Source organism: Panthera onca, chromosome F2 (assembly GCF_046562875.1).
Source record: "Panthera onca isolate mPanOnc1 chromosome F2, mPanOnc1 haplotype 2, whole genome shotgun sequence".
Lineage (NCBI taxonomy): Eukaryota > Metazoa > Chordata > Mammalia > Carnivora > Felidae > Panthera > Panthera onca.
Window position 1 is genome coordinate 57,640,960 of NC_138356.1, and position 21,889 is coordinate 57,662,848.

The following is a 21,889-nucleotide window of genomic DNA, read 5'->3' on the forward strand; positions in this document are numbered from 1 at the left end:
TCTCTCTGCCCCTCCCCCACTCATGCTTGTGCTCGCTCTCTCTCTCTCTCTCTCTCTCTCTCTCAAATAAACAAACATTAAAAAAATTAAGGAAAGGAGCTAAAAGAAATTTGAGTGAACTATGGGAATTATCTAACAAAAATATTCCTATGGCATAGTCCATATTTCTTGGGTAGTAATATTATCTCATCAACATAATCATCAAGTAAAAGAGAGATTTTAAAGGCACTAGACTCTTACCACATATAACTAAAAGATGAAGTTGTTCAAAACATTCTAAAGACATGAAAAATTTGTCAGCAGAATGCTTTACAGGCCACTATGTACAGGCAGTTTTCCCCAACCAACTTTTCTAGAATTTTGATGGCACTTGGATGTCATATAATTAATTCTTGTGGTGTTTAAGAGATTTTGTGTAGTTATGTATTGTGATATCTGGATGGTCTGAAGAAGTGTTTCCCTGTTCAAATGCCAATCCTCAGGCAGTGGTAAATTCTGTCTTAATACACACATTTTCCACTTAGAGGAAACCACAGCCTAATGAATCAGAGAGAGGAAGTTACCTGATTTCTACTTGCCATCCAGTAATTATGCCCATATTTACAGATTCCTATAAGATAAATCAAACTCATTTCCTAAAATTCAGCAGGATACTTGCCTCATATGGCCTAGAACTTTACTGCTAGCCTTATGAAAAATCAGAGCAACCCCTGCAAGCAAGCAAAATATTTTTCCCTTTGAACTTATATTTGGCAGACTTATGAACTGGGGTCAGAGATCGTGTCCTGTACCCAATTTAACTGAATCCTCTCATAAACATGTTCAATACTTCAAAGGGCTTTTGTTCTTCCCTAGAAGTCCTGAGACATAAGGTTATAAGGACCTTGAAGGACCCACCAGAAGAATTCTGCCCCCACTATTGACCGGGAGATTCTATCCACCTAAAAGTGTCGTAGAGGAAAGATCGGCTGTTCCTGTGATGGAGGGAGTCTTTCAAGTGAAGTTGATCATCCATATGATCATATCAAAGTGAAAGAAAAACCTAGGGAGACCCAGGCTTGCCAAGTAAAGCCAGCAGCACATTAAGTGTCAGGCAGTTGTTCTCAAAAAGGACCTAAAACTTACATTTTCTAGAGCAACTGATGATGGCACTGAACTCAACTGAAAGAAGGTATTCTGGCAAACTTAGAATGTTCATGGACAGCCTTGCTACCCTATTCACAGCAATGTTGTTTCAACTGCTTTAAAAATCACGCTTTATTAGGGGCAAAAACATGTTATTTGTTAAAGCATTTTTTTCCTTTCTGTACTCCCAGGAATATGTCCCATGATCACAATTTCCAAACATCTGAAAATTGTATTCCTAATGTTCCCCTGAGCTTAACTAAACTTTCAACAGTCTTCTTCCAGACTAGAGAGACCTAGCCTACCTTTTTAAAGAGCATTTACTTTAGAAAACTTGGAATTGTAAATCCTTTCTCTGCACTTTGAGAAGCAAATTTTCTACACCCCAAGAATGTGTTTCTCAAGGACCTGGGAGCCATCCCTCTGAAGCATAATCATCAAAGGAATTAGCACTCTGATCTCTCAGTTTCTGTGGGTGGGTAAGAGCTCAACATCAGCATCAATTAGCAAACACAGATGACCTATTCATACTTACTAATCTCCCATCTACAGTTCTTCAGTAACTTTCCTCTAGTTTTCTCAGCTCATAAAAACCACTCCATTTTTTATTTCACCAGTTGAGTTTGATTCCTCTTCCCTATTGTAATAGTATTGACTCCTATATCAATAGTATTGGTCCCTATTGCAGTAGGAGCCAATAGTCTTGAAGAAAGTTTTCCCTGTTTAACTGGTCTGACATAATTTTTCTCTTATACCAGTAGACATGTGATCTGGACTTATAAATCCAGGAATCCAATTACTGGCAGAACAAAAGTGAGACTATCTTCTTACTAGTTTTTAAGAATGCCAAAGTAAAGTAACTAATACATATCCAGATACTCACTTGTGGGGAATAAGTTTAGCAATTCTCTGAGCTTGCACCAATGGGTAAACAAGGTTTAGGATGAAAGCACCCAAGATTAGGTAAACAGGGTGAAAGCACCCCCAACATAGTACAAAAGCAGAAAGCTACTTTCACAGGAGGGAAGTACCAGAATAGGTAAACAGGTAAACAGGGCTATAGATGGCAGCAGAGTGAAATTGCCCTGAGCGGAGTTAATTAGCAAAAGAAAGGTGCCTTGTTGAGCCTGAGGTAGCATGCTCTGTCTTCCCCTAGGCAAACTAGATAGACAGATGGCTTGCCTCCTGCCTGCCATAAACAACCATCTGACCAGCACCCAGGCACCTGGATTTTGTTTTGTGTTGACCCAAACCCCTAACACTGCATATCTTCGAAACCCCCTTTCTCTCACACACACAAGTTAATGTTCACAGTTTCATTGTCTCTTTGTTCACACCCATCACGTTTGTAAGCCTTCTGATCCTAATAAAAATGGAACAAGGACCCTTACTCTGGGCTCTTGTCTCCTCCCGGACATTAGGCTCTCTCACACATTTAATTCTGCATCCGCTCTCTTGCTGGACAAGAGAGAACTCCAGATTCAAAGTTGGCAACACTCACTCCCTAAATTTGACACAAAACCAGTTTTGTTAACTGGTTTGGAAAGAGCTTGCAGAATGACAAGAATCTAATTAGATGACAGACTGAAATCTGCCATTTACAAATGAAGACTGCAGAAGCTAGGTCTAATGCCACTTGATTAACTTCAAAATATAAGTTCTCTCCAGTCCAAGTATAGATAAGCAAAAGTGATTGTCTATTATCAATGGAGATTTACTGTTATAATATAACTATTGATTTTGACCCATGCAAAACATGGCCGACAGACTGGCTTTGTCCTCAAGACTTATGATAATTAGAACCATGTATTATTAAACTCTAGAAGTATAATATGTACCCTTCAAAGGGGCCTCATACTAATAGATAATGGTTCTGAGTATCTTTGTGTTTCCATCTTGGAAAAATTATTTGGAAAGATGGAATTATTACTGCAGGGCCTGGATTATCTTGTAAGTGTAATTCTTCCTATGTGATTGATGGAAACTTAGGAGAAATTTACTGGGCTCTCAAGAAAAAACTCAGAAAATTAGGTTCAGTCTCCAGGGTGAGGCTACTCTTAGTAAGATTTCATAAGCTACTATAAAATAATATAATAAACAGTTAGTCATTTGAATATATAACCAATATAGATATCACAGCAATTTGTGAAACTAATGTTTGGTGAAAGAGAATTTTTTATTATTTATTTATTTTAATGTTTAGTTTTGAGAGAGAGAGAGAGAGAGAGAGAGAGAGAGAGAGAGACAGAGACAGAGACAGAGACAGAGTGCGAACAGGGGAGGGGCAGAGAGAGAGAGAGGGAGACACAGAATCCGAAGCAGGCTCCAGGCTCTGAGCTGTCAGCACAGAGACGGATCCGGGGCTCAAACCCACGAACTGTGAGATCATGACCTGAGCCAAAGTTGGACGCTCAACCGACTGAGCCACTCAAGTGCCCCTAGAGAATTTTTGATCATTGCTAATCAAGAATCTGCTTTACCCATTCACCATTTCTACAACTTATTTAAAGGTTATTCCTCTAAGGCTAATATTGTACTGTAATTTTAAATTCATCCTATTGTATTCCTGGTAATTGCTTTGCTTTGTATTTTACTGTGGGCTTGTTGTATATTTAGAGGACTGCAAACTGCCCAGAGGAAAAGTAGAAACAGCAATAGAGATAATTATAAAATTGTAGTTTTATTATAAAGTAGTCACAAAAAGAAAAATTATAAGCACAAATACAAACAAAACATTTTTGAATTGTCTGTGGTTCCAAAAGGGAAAGAAAACTTTCCTCCTTTTCCATTTCTTTTTATCATTTCCTTTAGAAAACTTAAAATTATAAATGCTTGCTTTCTCTCTTTCTTTTAGACGTGAATGTTTTAAAAGCTAAACATACCGCTTCTGGTTTTGTCCAAGAATGTCTTGCATGGAGGCCTTGGAGTCATTTCTTTGCAATGTGAACATGAAAAAAGATGGTATCCTTTTACACTCCTTCCATGAGCGAGAGTTAAAGCCATGGTACTTGGCTCCAGGATGTCACTTACAGCTTATCATGAGGATAAAACGTTTATTTTGTTTTACTTTTGATAAGGATAATTAACATGTATGTAATGGATTGCACCTGCTTACACAAATGAGTGAGATTGTTTCTCTCTTTTTTCAATCTCTTTAGCAGATTGCCTACAATGTGGGTCACAGTCTGGTTTAATCCTTATTCAATATTAAAACTAATTCAGTCTTTTTTACATATAGTGAAAAGGATTCTTTGTTGGTAGGTGATTTTATTTTTAATTCTATTTTTTAACACTGGGTATCTACCTTGAAACTATGCACTTTGCATGCTGCCTCAATGGCAGGTTCCTCCCAACATCCCTGCAAGCAGTGTAGTTTAGACTCAAACTGTAGGATTCATCCACTTTGGACGACTTTCTGTTCAACTCCCATCACTGACAATCAAGGGTGCTTTTTTTGCCATGCAGGAAGGAGTCTTAGATCATTCTCAAATGAGTATTCAAATGGTTTTAGTATATTTTTAATACATTTTTATTGGGGCTCCTGGGTGGCTTGGTCAGTTAAGCATCCACCTCTTGATTTTGGCTCAGGTCATGATCTCACATTGTGTGAGTTCGAGCCCCTCAGTGGGCTCCTGGCTGACACTGCGAAAGTGTGGAGCCTGCTTAGGACTCTGTCTGTCTCTCTCTCTCTGGCGCTCTCTCTCTGTTTCTGTCTCTCCCCTATGCCTGCTCTCTCTCCCCCCAAAAAATAAATAAACTTAAAAAAATACATCTTTATGAACCTGTTATCTATAAACTTAAAAAAAGAAACTTCTTTAATACATGTTGATTAACAGGCTGAATAACCCCAGTGTTCATAATACATTCTAATCTTCCTGGTTTGCCCCTTCATGATAGGATAAAAGAGCAAAAGCTCTAAATAAAGTGCACTCAGAAATCTTTCTCAAGTACTCAAATACAATATGGAAAACAAAATTCTATTAGGCTCAATGCCTGATTTTCTTTATAATCACTCTAGGAATATGGGTGTATCCATTAGAGATAACAGCTTCAGTCCTATATTCCAACATATTTTTGTATCATGAAACATTTGTCTTTTATGGAAACATTTAATATTAAATCTTCTAATATAGCACTATCAAGAGTGATTTACATGTTCACTTTGTGAACCTGAAATTCACTAAGCATGATGATGGCTGCAAAACATTAGATTAAAATAAAACAACAACAACCTTGAAACCTTGAAATATCACCACTGGGTGACATCAGAAAGTGGGGTTGCCTCACATCTATTAGGATGGTTATTATCAAAAAGACGAGAAGTGACACGTGTTGGTGAGGATGTGGAGAAAAAGAAACCCTTGTATGTCACTGGTGGGAAGGTAAACTGGTACAGTCACTATGAAACAGTATGAAGGTTCTTCAAGGAATTAAAAATAGAACTACCATACTATCCAGCAATCCCACTACCGGGTATATATTCAAAGGAAATGAACTCAGTATTTCAAAGAGATCTCTGGACTCCCATGTTCACTGCAGCCTTATTTGTAATAGTCAAGATGTGGAAACAACCTAAGCGTCTGCTAGCAGATGAATGGATCAAGAAAATGTTAAATTATACAGTGGAATATTATTCAATCTTCAAAAAGAAGGAAATCCTGTCATTTGCACCAACATGAATGAAACTGGAGGGGGTTATGCTTAGTGAAAAAAGCCAGACAGAGAAAGACAAATACTGTATAATGTCACTCACATGTGAAATCTTATTTGAAAAAAGTCAAATCGATAAAAACAGAGTACAATAATGGTTGCCAGGTGTTGGGAGTTGGGGAAATAAACAGAGCTTGGTAAAAGGGTATGAATTTTCAGCTCCAAGTTAAATAATCGTGACTATGGTTAATAACACTGTATTGCTGTCTCATATAATTGAAATCTGCTAAGAGCATAGAACTTAAATGTTCTTACACACACACACACACACAAAAAAAAAAGAAAAGAAAAGAAAAATAAATAAAAGAAAAAGGGAAAAAGAAAAATATGTGAGGTGGTGATGAAGGATTGACTAACTCAATGAGGAAAAACCCTTTCACAATGTATACATTTATCAAATCATCATGGCATATACTTTAAATACTTAACGCTTTGTCAATTATATCGCAATAAAACTGGGAAAAATAAAAAAGTAAAAAAAGGTAAATCAACATACTAGAAAGATAACAAAAATAATATAGTGCTTTAAAAATAATAATGCAAAAGTACTAACAACGACAGGACTACATAAATGGTAGCTCAATTAGGCAACTTGAGTAGTCAGTAATTGTGGCATTTATTTCATTTATGATTAGTGTTCAGAAATGCTAATTATTGGCTAATTCAAAAGCATAAGGTGTATGAACAGGTCTGTTGCAGTTCTTATTACATATACAAAAAGATTTCTGTATCGACATTTGTTTTAGGAAAGAGAATGGAAGATCAAGGCCTCAGCACATACATCTTAGGACTGAACTTTGTACACCACACTTAATTTATATATTGAGCAGTCTAGCAAGGTGTAGTGTTTATAATAGTTACTGTTTGTGGGAGGAAATCGAGCTTATTTAGATACCCTTCCTATATTTTGTTGCAATATTTTTTTCACAACCACTTTTGAAATGTCTACCATAGTAAAAATATTCCTGATTAGGAGAAAAACAATAACTAAAAAACTTTTTTATTTATTTTAGATAATTCAATCTATTCAGAAATAAATACACAGAGAACAAACCAAAGCAAACAGTAGTAAACTGACTTGTCCTTTAGTAAAATCATCAGGGTTTTCATAATAGAAAGCTGTAGCAGGGCGCCTGGGTGGCTCAGTCGGTTGAGCGTCCGACTCTGGCTCAGGTCATGATCTCACGGTCCGTGAGTTCCAGCCCCATATCAGGCTCTGTGCTGACAGCTTGGAGCCTGTCACCTGCTTCAGATTTTGTGTCTCCCTCACTCTCTGCCCCTCCCCTGCTCATGCTCTGTCTCTCAAAAATCAATAAACATCAAAAAAAAATTTTTTAAAAAGAAAGCTGTAGCTATGCTCACAGTGAAGAAATAATGAAGAACTATAAAAAGTAAGGTATCTCTATATTTAATAAGTTGTTGCTAGAAGTCAAAATGTCACAGAGGCTATTTTCATACTTTGGCCTAAGGTAATTCTCAAATCCAAAGGCACATATTTACTGTGGCCCAACAGTAAGTCATCTTAATGAGTATACACCAAATCTTGTCCACAGGATGAAAAAATTGCTGCCGTCAGTTTGACTGCTTTTCCTGGATGTGGTATCAGTGAGTGTTGCTGAAATCCCCAGTGCTAGAGACTGAATGTGCCCCATCCTGTCCCATTTCATATGTTGAAAACTAATCCCCAAGTATAAGGGTATTTGTAGGTAGAGACTTTGAAAGGAAATTATCTCATGAGGGATGAGCCCTCATCCGTGAATTTCTGCCCCTGTAAAAGAGGCCCTAGAGAAATCCCTACCTCCTTCTGCCATGTGCAGACACAGTGAAATGATGGCCATCTGTGAATCAGAAAGTGAATCCTCACCAGACACTGAATCTCCTGGCAATGTTGGACTTCCAACTTTCAGAACCGTGAGAAATAAATCTCTTGTTGATATAGCATCCAGTCCATGGTATATTTGTGACAGCATCCTGAGTGAAATAAGGCTTCCAGATAGCCTGCACAGCGTTCTACAGATCTGCAAAGATATCCTTTCTGCTCACGTGTCTCAGTAAGTATCTTGGTACAGAGTACTTTTGCCTCTCCCATTATATTTCATGCAATACCCAGCAGTGTTAACACGAGGCTGTGTGAGGTATTTTGGGAAACCTTAGATGAGTAAAAGATAGTTGCTACTCTCAAGGAACTTAAAGTGATGGTGAGCACGTGTATGAGTAAGTGTGTGTGTGTGTGTGTGTGTGTGTGTGTGTGTGTGTGGTGGAGGAGAGTAAGGAGAGGTGCAAAGCAGAGTAAAGGGCAATAAGAAGAGATTTTTTTTCTTTTTGTTGAATAACTCTACCGTAAGGAGTGAAGAATTTTTCCGACTGGTCAATTTTCTAAGCTCTTTTTATTTATACTGTGGTCATCAATCTCTTAAAAATATTACCTTGGTGCTATATTTAGGATATTCCCTTCTTTCATCAGCCCATGGTGTTTATTGGTATTTAGATTTTTTTTTCATTATTAACAGAGGGAAGTACAAAAGCAAATTTGGGAAGGGACAATTCCCTGGATGTAGAAGAGTTTGCTCAAGGCAAATATCATGTGTAGTCTCATACTAAGAGTGGAGCCTACATTTTAACAGAGTGAATGGCTGAGTAGTTAAAAAAGAAAAAAAAACCTTGGGCAAAGTAGCTTGTCAAAACATATGAACCAATGAACTGAGAGCAATAACAATAATCCATAAGCATAGCAAAACAGAGCTATCTTTTCCAGAGAGCTAATATAAATATCACTTACTAAAATATTAAGTTAATAAAATATTCATTTTAAAATTAGGTCAACAAAAAAGTGTGTGTGCGTGTATGTACTCAAAAAAAGTTCCTAGGGAAGACTATTGCTAATCTACACCAACGTATATCTGAGAAGCAAATTTTACATTGTACTTTGATTTTTTTAGGAGAAACCAGAATTTCAAAGTAAGGGAATTAAGCACATTTAGATATCTAAAACAGCAGTTTTCACCTTAAGATGTTGGTTCAAATACAATGTCATCCATTCACGATCAGTGCATTCTCATACAAGTTCAAGGGCTATCTCAGGGATAGAAGACATTTTTTTTCCCATCTTTCACTTTGCAAGTCTTTACAGTGTCACCGTGAATCCAATAATGAAATAGCAAAGCATGTGAGAGAAAAGGCCAGAAAGAGAATCACATGCTTGATCAAATGCCTAACCATCTTCGTTTGGTGCTACACAGATGAAAAGGGTAGACAAATAATCAGCATCCCTTCCTTCTTTGTGCAGATGAAGTGAGGGCTGGAGGTGAATTCAATGCCAGTAACTGCCTTGTCATCACTGTTAGTTCTCTTACATCTATTACATCCATTTTCACTATCAGGTGAATTTACACTAAGTGTGAAAAAGCATATGGAAAACAATCTGAAGAAAGTTAAACTCATTTTAACAGCCTTTAAAAGATAATACCATGATCGTTCAAATCCATTACCTGAATTTTTATCAGCCGGCTAAATTCATATTCTGGTCTCTTTTGACTCTTGTCACTATACCACTATGAAGTTGCCAGGAATAAAAAATGCTATTTCAAAATGGGGGATAAAGAATGCTTTCCAAGTAATTCCATTGGAGAGGAAATTAATAAGAGATAGACAACTCTACAAATGGACAATAGACTATGGGGCAGCAAATGACAGAAGCAACAAATCTCTGAATTGTGAATTTAGGTTTGTGACTTAAATTGGCATTATTTCAGGAATTTGTATCTGATAAAACTATATGGAGAATTCAGTGTCACATATGAAGTCCAACTACAATGCATTCTCCATTACTTAATAATTTTGTCGCTGATAACTTCATCATGGGTATTTCTTTGGAGTCAGTCTCAAGGTAAAGAGATGTAGCACACTTACATTATTTTTAAGTTACTGTACTACAAAAACTATATGCTTTGTACTTTGGAGAAAGAAATTACAAGAATTATTTTTTAAAAATTTCTTAATTAGTTCCCTTTTTTAGAGGATAATTTTAACTATTGAACATATGTTGTGACTATTGAATACACACACACACATACATACACACATTTGTGTGTATGTGGAATAGAATATGACAATTGACTTAACTTTTTAGAACTTAAGTATTAAGAAAAGGAGAAACAAAAACACCGCATATTTCCAATGCTTAACTTAATCCTATGACCTAAACAGAATAGGTTGGAATGTTCCACATCTGGTTAAACATTTACCAAAGTGATGTGTCCTGTGTTTATTAAATTAATCAGAACTTATAAAATGAATATAAGCTGAATTCATCTTTTTATAAAATACTTTCAAATATTATGATATTGCATAGTTTTCTGTTAGATGCAAGCATTTTCCATGTTTTTTTTACCATGTTTTTTGACTTTTAGCTATTGAATCTTTTAAAATAAATTTATTTAAGAAAGTAATTTTGGTGCCAAAAATTACTTACTAGCATATGGATCAAACTTAAAAATCAAAAAGGAGTTAAGAGATGAATAAACAGATTGCTAAATAAGATGTCTAGATGGAGACTAGTTTTCACTCTTAGAAGAGCAATATTTAAAATAAATTCTTGGTGCACTTGGGTTGATTAAGCATCAGATTCTTGATTCTGGCTCAAATCATAATCTCACAGTTCATGAGTTCAAGCTCTATATCAAGCCCCACATTGTTGGACCCCACGTTAGATTGGGCCCCACATGGGGTTCCTTTCTGTAGCCTGCTTAGGATTTACTCTCTGTCCCTTCCCCACCTTCTCTTTCTCTCTCTCTCAAGAATAAATAACATTTAAAAAATAAAACAAACCAGTTTCTTTAAATAAATTATTAACAATTTACCATGCCACATATGTAATGCTACTTTTAAATGTGAACAAGACAGCCTCTTTCCTGATCCCTTCCCCACGGAGGGTCGTCTTCTGACCTTTCCTTAAGTATCACCCAGGGATGTGTCTGCCTGGTACCTGCATCCCTCCCCCATTTCTCCTTCCAGATCCTAGACCAGTTGCCAGCCCATGGTGTCATTAGAACAGAAATTGGAAGTAAGTCTTTCAAACTTCTAGAGTAATTTCAAAGAGTAATTTTGTGTGGTGAATTTTGCCATAGAAAATAATGGGATTGTACTTACATGTGTTTTTATTTCATTTTTCGAGAAATTTATTTTTCTTTCACTTTGCAAAAGTATCAGTTCAAGATGGATAAGAATAAAAACAAATCTTCTGTCTTACAGTTTGTTTGACAAGTACTGTTCTACAACTCACTGGCACCTGGTACCTGGATTTCCCCGCTACCTGTACTTGCATGGGCCTTTTTCCCAGGTATGTTATTCCCAGGGCCAGATTACAGGACCCATATGTGCATCCCTTGGCATAGTGGGCAGTGTTTTCAGGCAGGTGTGGGTAGTTTGAATGTTTAGGCTGAGGAGTCCACATGCATGGTGAAGGACAGAGCTGACGTTGGCAAGAGTCAGTGGCAGCTACTGGCTGGGGCTAGGACCGTATTTGCCCATGACTTCATGTCCCAGCAAGGAAAATCACACAATTCCAAAGTGTATTTATCAAGGTAGGAGGATGGAATATATTGCATTTAAGGTAAGTAGCTTGATTTATACCTTTTAATATTTAGACATTCGATAGGTGAGTTTGCAATTGCATTCTTACTCTGGGCCCTGCAAATGCCCAAATGGGTGGTCCTAAAGTTGGGAAAGCTAACTTCCTTGAGAAATATGCTTCAGGTTGACTCGAATTTATATCAGCTTCTCTGGTGGATACAAATCCAGTAAGTTCTATTATTATAGAGTCTTAGAGTTCAAAGGAGCTTCTGATCTAATTCCAACTCTGACAGGAATGTGAGAAGAGGAAACAGTGTAACCTTTTCTTCTTTTTCCTACTAGCAGCAGAAGGAAACTTATCTTAGTCTGTAACATACAGCTAACTGCGTTGGACTATTTACTTGGAATATAAAGGCACTTCCCTTCCGCACATTTGTCCTCTACAGGGTTTTTTGTTGTCCAGCTAATTTGGGGATTGCCTTCTTCCAAAATCCAATTCTAAGCCTTTTTTTTTTCCCCACTTAATTATCCCATGCTTCGTACTTCATCTGATATTTGATTCATTCAATACAGGACTTTTAAAATTCATTTAAAAATATCTCCACCCCTGTCTTCCAATGTAAAAGGAAATAAGGACATCATGCACCCTTGACAAGGAGAATTTTGAAATGGACAGCAAAACCACTAACAGAATTTTAGGTTTTTTGTTTTCTTTTTTGAGGCAATTGAGGTTAAATCAGAGTGGGTTCAAAATTCTCTAAAAAGTAGGTTTGCAGAAAATTAAGGAATTAAGGAGTGTGGCAGAGGCAGCAGTGGAGTGTATGAAGGTAGGAGAAGCATGTTCACATGGAGGGGTCAGGAAACAAAGGTGTAACCCTCTCCCCTTCCACCACCTAGAATGGGGTTCTGGATTTATACAGAAGTTCTTTTGATTAAGGAGGAGTTAATGTGTATTTATTTAATGTTTATTTATTTTTGAGAGAGCCAGAGACAGAATGAGAGCAGGGGAAGGGCAGACAGAGAGGGAGACACAGAACCTGAAGCAGGCTGCAGGCTCTGAGTCGTCAGCACAAAGCCTGACATGGAGCTCGAACTCACGAACTGCAAGATCATGACTTGAGACAAGTTGGTCGCTTAACTGACTGAGCCACCCAGGCGCCCCAAGAAGAGTTCCTTTTTTTTTTTAAGATAATGTATGACTATATTTAAAATAAGAGTTGTGTGTGTGTGTGTGTTTTTTTTTCCTCTCGGTACGTAAACATGTACAGTAAAGTTATTGCCCTATTTCTTTTGAGTTTTGTAAAAACATTAGATATATATCATTACAAAAAGATCTGCATCTGAATAATGTGTGTCTCTGTGCGCGCGCCCGCGCATTCACACACGTTAGTCTCGCAGTCTTAGGTTTACTTAAACATGATGCATTTTTTTTCTTTCTCTCTCCTAGCTCTCCCTCATTGGGGACCAATTTAGATTTATTGATTGAACAGTCTAAAAGGTAATGCTCACAGAATGAAGCTTTAATTTTTATTCTCACTGGAGATTAAATACTCAGTGTGAACTTTGATTTGATGGTGTAGGGAAATCCATTGGGTTGGTAAAGCCTGAACTGAAAATCAACAGTTATGAAAGGAATTCTGAGAGAAAGTGTACCCTAAGATTTTGAGGTTCACAGAAGAGAACACATGCTCCCCCAGCTCCAACATTTTTCATGCCATTATCAGAGGTAGATTATTGTAATGAAAAGCCTAAGGATTGGGCAATAAGTAAATTCCTAACGTTTCCTTTGTTTCAATATATGATCATTATTTTAGCCGAGATTAAGAACCATATTTGGTCTATTTTACCTATTTCAACTCTGAGAGTGGTTTATTGCTAACTACTTCAAGTGTTAAACCACTGTAAAACTCTAAACTTAAATCTCGATGGCTAGGTATGTTTTTATGGCTAATAAGAACAGCACACATCAGTCTTCAGTACCAGTATCAGAGTCCTCTGGGATCCATTTTATACTTAGTTTTTCAATCCATTTTTAAGTTCAGTAGTGGCAAGGATATTTTCCAAAATAAGGTCTAATCAACTACTTCTGCAATTTTACTATAAGCCTCCATTTCCTACAGGTCACTGTCTGGCAATGAATTCTAAAAAAAAAAAAAAATGGTTTCAATCAGGTACGTTAAACCTCACTCAAGAAGAACTAATAAAAATACTATACATAGGTAGATTATAATAACCAAGTTACTATGCTTCTTCTGTTGTTAGCAGTGGTAGGGACCAAAAAAGGGTAAAATTTAATAAGGACCTGATAGGCAAAGTCAAGAATGAAATGTTGAGCACTTACACTTGGAGCACTGTCCTGGGGTCTCCAACTTCGCCCCCATCACCAATTGTCAGGGTATCATAGCCAATCTCCAGATCGAATTCTTCAAAATTTATCTGTATAACCTAGAAATAAACAGAAACAAATCTTTCAAATATGTTGCACTATTTAATAAAAACAGAAAGCAATGACAAAAGGACATTTAAAATGCATATTAGACTTACTATATTTATCCATAAAAATTTATTATCATGGCAGTTAATCACGTTAGACTCTTCCTAAAGTTCAGTCATTACAATTTCCATGATTTTTATTTGCTGTATTGTACCTTCTGTAATAATTTTTCAATGGAATGGCATGGCTTCTGTTTATAGAACATTCTTATTTGAAGCATGATTAATGCAAATCTACTTTGAGAAGGCTTTATAAAAAGTACATGTAGGTGGAGAGTGGTTTTCCATACATTTGCATATATTTTTATAAAGTTGACATGAAAAAACACGGAGTGTGCTATTTCCATTAAATAGTAAAGCTTAAAAAATGTTAGAGCTAAATTTGAATCTAGATCACCAGATTTAAAGGTATCAGATTTATTTTTGTGTATCCTTTGGTAACAGAATCCCTCAAATACATTACGACATTCTAACAAAACTGGGAGCAAATTATACCACAACAAGTAATTTAGTTATTACTTTTTACTAAAATATACTCATGCTTTCATACATTGTTTACACATCTATAAAAATTCGTATTTAATAAAATTGCAATTCTTAAATCAGGAACCTAATATAATATTAAATAATAACAATTAAGAATAAGTGCAGGAAGAAATTACATAAATACCATCCTATATGCAATCATGCCTTGAGGAAGAAATAATTAATAAAAAAATATTATTCATTACCAGATTAAAAAAGATGAATGCCCAAGGTTACCAATTTTACTAAAGAATAAATGAAAAAGACATCTCTCTAATAATTTTCATAACTATTTGTTATTTTGGTATCCTAAAAGGAAATTCTAAAAATGCTCCCTCAGGAGCAGTACTTCCTGCTGTCCACTGAGTTACATATGAATATTCTCAATTAATAATTGACTGTCAAGAGAGATTTAGGTTGCTTTTCATTTTTTTGCTATTATAAGCAGACATGGTTATGAACACTATTAAACAATTTCTGGTTCAAAATCTATCTCTAGGTTATATGCTTAGAAGTGTAATTTCTGGATAATAACAAAGCAAAAATTCAATTTCATAATACTGTACCATAAGGTTTTTCAAAATTGTTTTACCAATTTAAATGCTCACAATTCATGTACATTAAAGTTACATTATTTCTATCAATCTAGAGAATTTAAAAGTGATCTTTTGTGTTTTATTCATTAGTAATTAAATTGTATACATTTTTATATATTTATCATTTATGTTTCCTTTTCTGTGACATGACTCTTTGTATTTTGGCTATTTTCACTTGAACTGCTTGTTATTGATTGCGGTAATTCCTTATGTCAGTGATTCCTAACATGTTTCCTTTATAGCACACGTAGAAAAGAACAATATTTAAGACACACTGAAGTGAGCATATGAGGATAAGAAGATATTACTAATTTACTACAGTAGGAATTTTAATCTCTTATTTTATAAGTAGTATTTTTGCATTCCCCATGATCCAATGTCACAAAGATATTTTCTTCAACTCTTTATTTTGGGGAAACTAACTTCTATAAAAAGTATGAAGTAGGTACATATGCAATAATAATAGAAAACCAGCACAGCATTACCTTCATTTTCTAACTCCAAAATGAAAAACAGTTGTCTTAATAATTTTAATTGAATAAATAGACCTCTTTTCCCAGTGATCTGCATGGCAGACTCTGACATATATCAAGAGTCTACATATGAGGATGTTGGTTTGGGAGCTCCAGATTCTATTCTTTCAGTCAGTTTGCATGTCTCGGAAGCAACATAAATTGGCTTAACTGTTTTTACTATAAAATAAGACTCTATCTTATGAGTCACATACTCCATTTTTCTATACACATTTTGAAAACATCTTTTGTTATTTTCTATATAAAAATATACAAAACATTTGTTGTTTGTATATAGAAATACTTTTCTTCACTGAGCCCATATGTAGGCAACTTGATAAGACTTTATTATTTTTCCCTGTTATTTATTACTTGTAAATTATTTTTTTGTTTTGTATATAACAAGCATGTCTTCTGTAAGCAACAATTTTGATTCTTGTTTATTCTTTGTTTCTTTTATCTGAACTGCCTTCAATCTCTGGTACAATGTCGGATAGAATAGGCTATAGTTGGTCTCATTAAAATGTACCTCATTTGAAAGGGCACGCTTCTAATGTTTCACCATTAAGAATATTATTGAGGTAAATATACTTTGTGAAGGCAAGGAGGTTTTATTCTCTGATTTTACTTGCTAGTTGAGTATCAAAATTTTACTGATATCATCAAATAAAGTGACATGTACACTTTCATTTCTATTATGGAAGGGCTTCTCTAAGTTTGAAAATAATAGACTTTTAGAATGTTGAGTAGAACTATCCTATACACAAATCTAAGCCTCTTTGGGGAGAATAGTAGTTAAGCTTTTGCTGATGGCCTAATTATTTTTTGGTTTTAGAATTATCCAGGCTTTCAGGGTTTTTCTTTTTTTTTTTTTCCACCTTGAGTCAATTTAACTAAGTTTAATTTTTCCCAGAAACATTTCAATACCGAGAAAATTTTCAAATTCACTTTCCTATGGTTATTTACTTTCTGTCTATGCTAAGCCTGTACTTTTGTCCTGTTCTATTTCTAATACTATTTAAATGTGTTTTCTCTATTTTTGTTTATTATTTTTTATTATGATAATATATATAAAAGAAAATTTGTGCTTTTAACCATTTTTTTAAGAGTACATTTTGGTGACATTATATTCATAATGTTGTGCAACCATTACCACTGTCTGTTTCCAAAGATTTTTCATCACACCAATTTTCAACCATTTTCCCTTTTCCCCAGCCCTTGGTAACTTCTAACATACTTTCTGTCTCTACAAATTTGCCCATTAGAAGTATTTTTTGTAAGTAGCATTACACAATATTTGTCTTTCTGTATCTGGTTTATTTCACTTAGCATAAGGTCTTTGACATTCATCCATATTGTAGCAAATTTGTTTCTTTCTTATGGCTGAATAATATTCTGTTGTATGTAAATAGTTTTTCTTTTCTTTTCTTTTTTTTTTTTTTTTTTTTTTTTTTTTGACCATTACTCTGTTCACTGACACTTGGGATATGTCTATCTTTTGCTTATTGTGAACACTGATGCTATGAAGATTGGTACACGAGTAAATATTGAGTCTTTGTTTTCAATTATTTGGGGTATATCCTTAGGAGTGGAATTCTGGGTCATATATTAATTCTATGTTTAGTTTTTTTGAGAAACTGCCAAACTGTTTCTCAGAGTCGAACATTTTAAATTCCCACCAGCACACACACAAGAGTTCCAATTTTTCCACATTCTCACTAGTTGTTAATTTTTCTTTTGATTATAGTCAGCCCAGTAGGTGTGAAGCAGCATCTACTTGTGGTTTGGTTGCATTTATCTAATAATTAATGATGTTCAACATATTTTCACGTATTTATTGGCCATTTGTATATCTTCTTTGGGGAACTGGCTATTCAAGTTTTTTACCCATTTTAATTAGGTTGTTTTATTGTTGCTGAGTTGTAAAACCTCTTTATACATTCTCAACATTAGTTTCTTAACAGTTAAAATTTAAAAATAATTTCTCCCATTGTGTGCATGACTTTTCACTTTTATGATAGTGTTCTTTGATGCTCAAAAGTTTTTAATGTAACAAAATACAATTTACCTTTTGTTGTTTTGTTGATTATGCTTTTAGTGTCAAATTTAAGGAAACATTGTCAAATCTATTTGGCAAATTTTCCTGTCTGTTTCCTTCTAGGAATTTTATAGTTTAAGTCTTTAAACAGAGGTCTTTGATCTATTTTGAGTTAATATTTCTAGATAGTACGAGTAAAGATCCAATTTCATTATTTTATATGTGGCTATTCAATGTTTCCAGCACCATTTGTTGAAGCAATAATTCTTTCCATTTGTTGAAGCAATAATTCTTTCCTCATTGAATGGTCTTGGTACCTATGTCAGATTAATTGATCATAGATGTGAGGACTTATTTCTGAGTTCTTTAGCTTTTATTTATCTGGGAATATCTTGATTTCACCTTCAATCTTCAAGGACAGTTTTGACAGCTATAAAATTCCTGCTTGACCTCTCTGTTCTTTCACCCTGTGAATATGTCATCCTACTGCTTTCTGAATTACATGTCTTTTTCTTATTAAAAATCAGCTGTTAATATATTTAGTATTTCTTGCACATGATCAGTGACTTCTTTCCTAATGCTTTTAAGATTTTCTGTGTCTATACCTTTCAGCAATTTGATTATGATGTGTCCAGCTATGGAACTCTTGGAGTTTATCTTGGAGTTTGTTGAGCTTCTTGGTTGTGTCGATTTATGTATTTCTCAAATTTGGGGAAATTTTGAACATTATTTCTTGAAATATACCTTGTGTACCTTTCTCTATCTTCTCCTTTTAGGCCTTTTTTAATACATTTGTTGGCCCACTTGTTCATATCCTACAGGTTTCTTATGTCCTTTCATTTTGTTTTCATTCTTTTTTAATTATTTTCCTTTTATTATTCAGACTTGGTAATTTCAATTGTCTTATCTTCAAGTTTACTAACTCTGTCTTCTACCTAATTAAATCTGCTATTGAACTTCTAGTCTTTTATTTCAGTTATTTTATTGTAAAGTCTCAATATTTCTATTTGAATTCTTTTTATAATGTATATCTCGTTATTGATATTCTCATTGTATTCATATATCATTTTGTGGTTCCTTTTAATTCTTTGTCCATGCTCTTTGAGCAGAATTAATATAGTTATTATAAATCTTTGTTTAATAAGTTCAATGATGGAACTTCTTTAGGGATAGTTTCTGTCAATTTATTTTGTTCCTTTGAGTGGTCATACTTTCCTGTTTGTTTGTATGCTTTGTGATTATTCTGTTGTTGCTGAAAACTGGATATTTGAGTATTATCATGCAGTAATTTTGGAAATCAGATTCTCTCTCTTCTCCAGGGTTTGCTGTTCTTGATTGTTGAAAGCTTAACTTGTATTCATAAATATTTTGCCTGGAAGTTTTTAAATACAGGTGTCTTAAAAATAATAATTTTAGTATGTTTGGGCTGTTATAACAAAATACCATACTCTGGATAGCTTATAAACAACAGAAATTTATTTATCACAGTTCTTGTGGAAGTCTATGATCAAGATGCTGGCAGATTCAGCATCTGGTGAGACCAAGCTTCCTCATACATGGAAAAAACATTTTTTTTTCTTCTGTAAACTGGTAAGACAGAAGGTCTTAGGAACGATGAGGTATCTTTTATTATACCAGCACCAAACCCTTCATGATGGCTCCATCCTGCAGACCTAAGCACTTCCCAAAGGCCCACCTCCTAATATCATCATTTTGGGCATTAAAATTTCAACACATGAATTTTGATGGGACACAAATTTTCAGACCATAGCAACTCCTCCTCCAGTCTTTGAGGATGGGCTCAGTGCTGGAACATTCCTTTAGTACTTTGCCAGACCATTTCAAGTTCTGCCTTAACCTTCACTTGCTGCTTAACACTGAGTTGATAGATCAGCCAGTGGTGAAAGCTTAGGGTCTTTTCTGAACATATGCCTTGTCCTGCACATGCATGTAACTCTCTAAATTCTGCCATATACTGGAGGGCTTTCAAATGCCCTCATTTCCCGAAAATACTTCTGTTTGTTATTTCTAGTGACTCATTCATGGTAGCTTGCTTCTTCTATGTATTTAGTTGTATTTAATAGTAAAACCATATTTATTTGAGTTTAAGCTTTAAGAATCCTGAGGCCCTAAATTGGGTATAATTTTATTCATTTTATGCTAATTGGATCCAAGAGTTACTACCAGGCTGGTGCCATTTTTACATCCTCTGAGGGTTTTAACTAACTGCTAAATTTCAAGTTTAGGTTATTTACCTATTGATCCAAGGAGACTAGTCCCCGGTCTTAGTCTTCTCATTCCAGAGATTTATTGCATTCCGCTCCAAAGAAAACCAAGCTTTCTTCCCATTTCATCTCCTATTTTTATTCCAGCTCATTTTCTTTTCATTATGCCATTATGTGTTTGTATTTTTATATGCATATTTATATGCATTTGTATGGTATCTATGTGTGTGTGTGTATGTGTATATATATATATATATATATATATATATATATATATATATATATGCTTTCTTTTGTAAACCAGAAATGCACTGAAAAATGCATCCCTTGTTTTTTCAGTAGGAGGACCTCTCAGAGTACTTTATCTGTCATCCTATCAAAATAAGAAATACCATGATCCACTTCACCCCAAACCATTTCACAACATATTTCAAATTAGGAAATGCCCCCTTTTAATGGCTTTAAAAGCCTAATTGGCTACTAGAGACAAATTAGGTATCTAATAAATGATTGTTTGATTGCTAATTATATGCCAAACCCTTGATAGTCATTATTGTATAATCATGTGCTAAAGGATTTGGACACCCATTTAATGGGAGATTTTATTTTGCCTGAATTGTAACTGAGATTCATGGATGTATATATGTAACAATGAGAATCCTACTTCATTTTAAGTTAAGTGATGAACTAATTACTAACTAGTCCATATATTTTCAGATAAGCACTTCACCACTGAGCTGTCACTTGAAATTTTAGACACTTGAAATTCCTGAAGAGTTTCAATAACACTCAATCACTGGGAAGCTGGAATAGTCTGATTGAATTTGTAAAACACATTCATTTTAATTCGATTCATGTAGACTTAGTTTAAATATTATAAGAGAGTCTTTTAGTAGTAAAATCTATACATTAAAAAAATAAAAACTAAGTTTGCCTCAACTAGAGACATTAATATAAATAAAACATTATAGTAAAACTCAAAAATAGTACACTGAAATATTTCCAAAAGAAATAGAAGGTATAAAAATAATATGAAAACCACAACAACAACAACAAAAAACTCTGTTTACATCAGAATGTAATAAGTCCCATCAGGAGTCTGAAGTAATATTTTCTTTTTCTGGATTCTCCTTTACTATGGAGTTGACCAAACAGCCATTTTTTATCCCTTTATTTTTAATGAGGAAATGAAATGAAAAGTTAATAAAAAAATCAACAAATACTCATCAATGCAACATGAATGTATTCTGTACATATTTAGTTGGTAGTAGGGCTGAAACGTTTAGTAGGGAAATTAAAAGAATACCATGTATATTTGTAGAAAGAAATGTCATACATTTGCCTCTCTTATTTGTTCCTAATTATTTGTGGGTGGGAAGAGAAAGCTGCATTTAACTCACGGGACTGCTGAAAAAAAAAGGTGTGATAGTAAAATATGTCCCTAAAACATAGAAATGATCTATAATTGTCTTGATTTCTTTTAACCAAATAAATCACTCTCTTGACTTCCATTTGTAATGATTCCAAATGGCTTACAAAGTGCTGCCTATTGAGAGTTATGTTAAAAACATTTAAGCTACTCATGTGGTTGATTAAGAACAATCTCATGCATTTTAACATTGCTTTCCAAAAGTGAGAACTCTGTAAACAGCATTAAATATTAAACCCCTAGTTGATACATTTCCTATAAGGCTTAATATATGGGTTTTCATAAGGTACTTTGACAGAAATGGTATATAACTTATGTCTCATAATTTTTATTCTCTGTATCATTCATAGAGGATTTAAAACCATAACTTCTATGTTATTGCATCTCATGAAGTCATGTGGAATTCTCACTAAATTATAAACTTTATATCTGTTACCTATGAAATTTTAAAAAAAGAGCAAATATTTGTATGGTGTGAGTCACTAGGCTCAGTACCACATATGTATTGCTTTACTTTAATTCTAAAAGTTTATGTAGTATATATTTGCACACTAGTTTGGCCACTCGGCACCTAAATATCCACCTTGTATTTAAAGAATTAGAAATCTTGGTAGGAAGCACAGCATAGTCCACAATAAAATTAGATACTATATTCTCTATCACTA

The 21,889-nt window shown here is 34.5% G+C and overlaps 1 protein-coding gene across 2 annotated transcripts in view; it reads right to left on the minus strand.

The window, feature by feature from the left end:
• The window catches only part of CSMD3 (CUB and Sushi multiple domains 3), a 1,245,616-nt gene that overhangs the window by 566,339 nt on the left and 657,388 nt on the right, over positions 1-21,889 (minus strand). For both annotated transcript variants that reach the window (XM_078441978.2, XM_078441977.2), the window contains one exon: positions 13,748-13,851. In XM_078441978.2, coding sequence (XP_078298104.1) covers positions 13,748-13,851 — 104 coding nt within the window. The remainder of the gene's footprint in view (positions 1-13,747; positions 13,852-21,889) is intronic.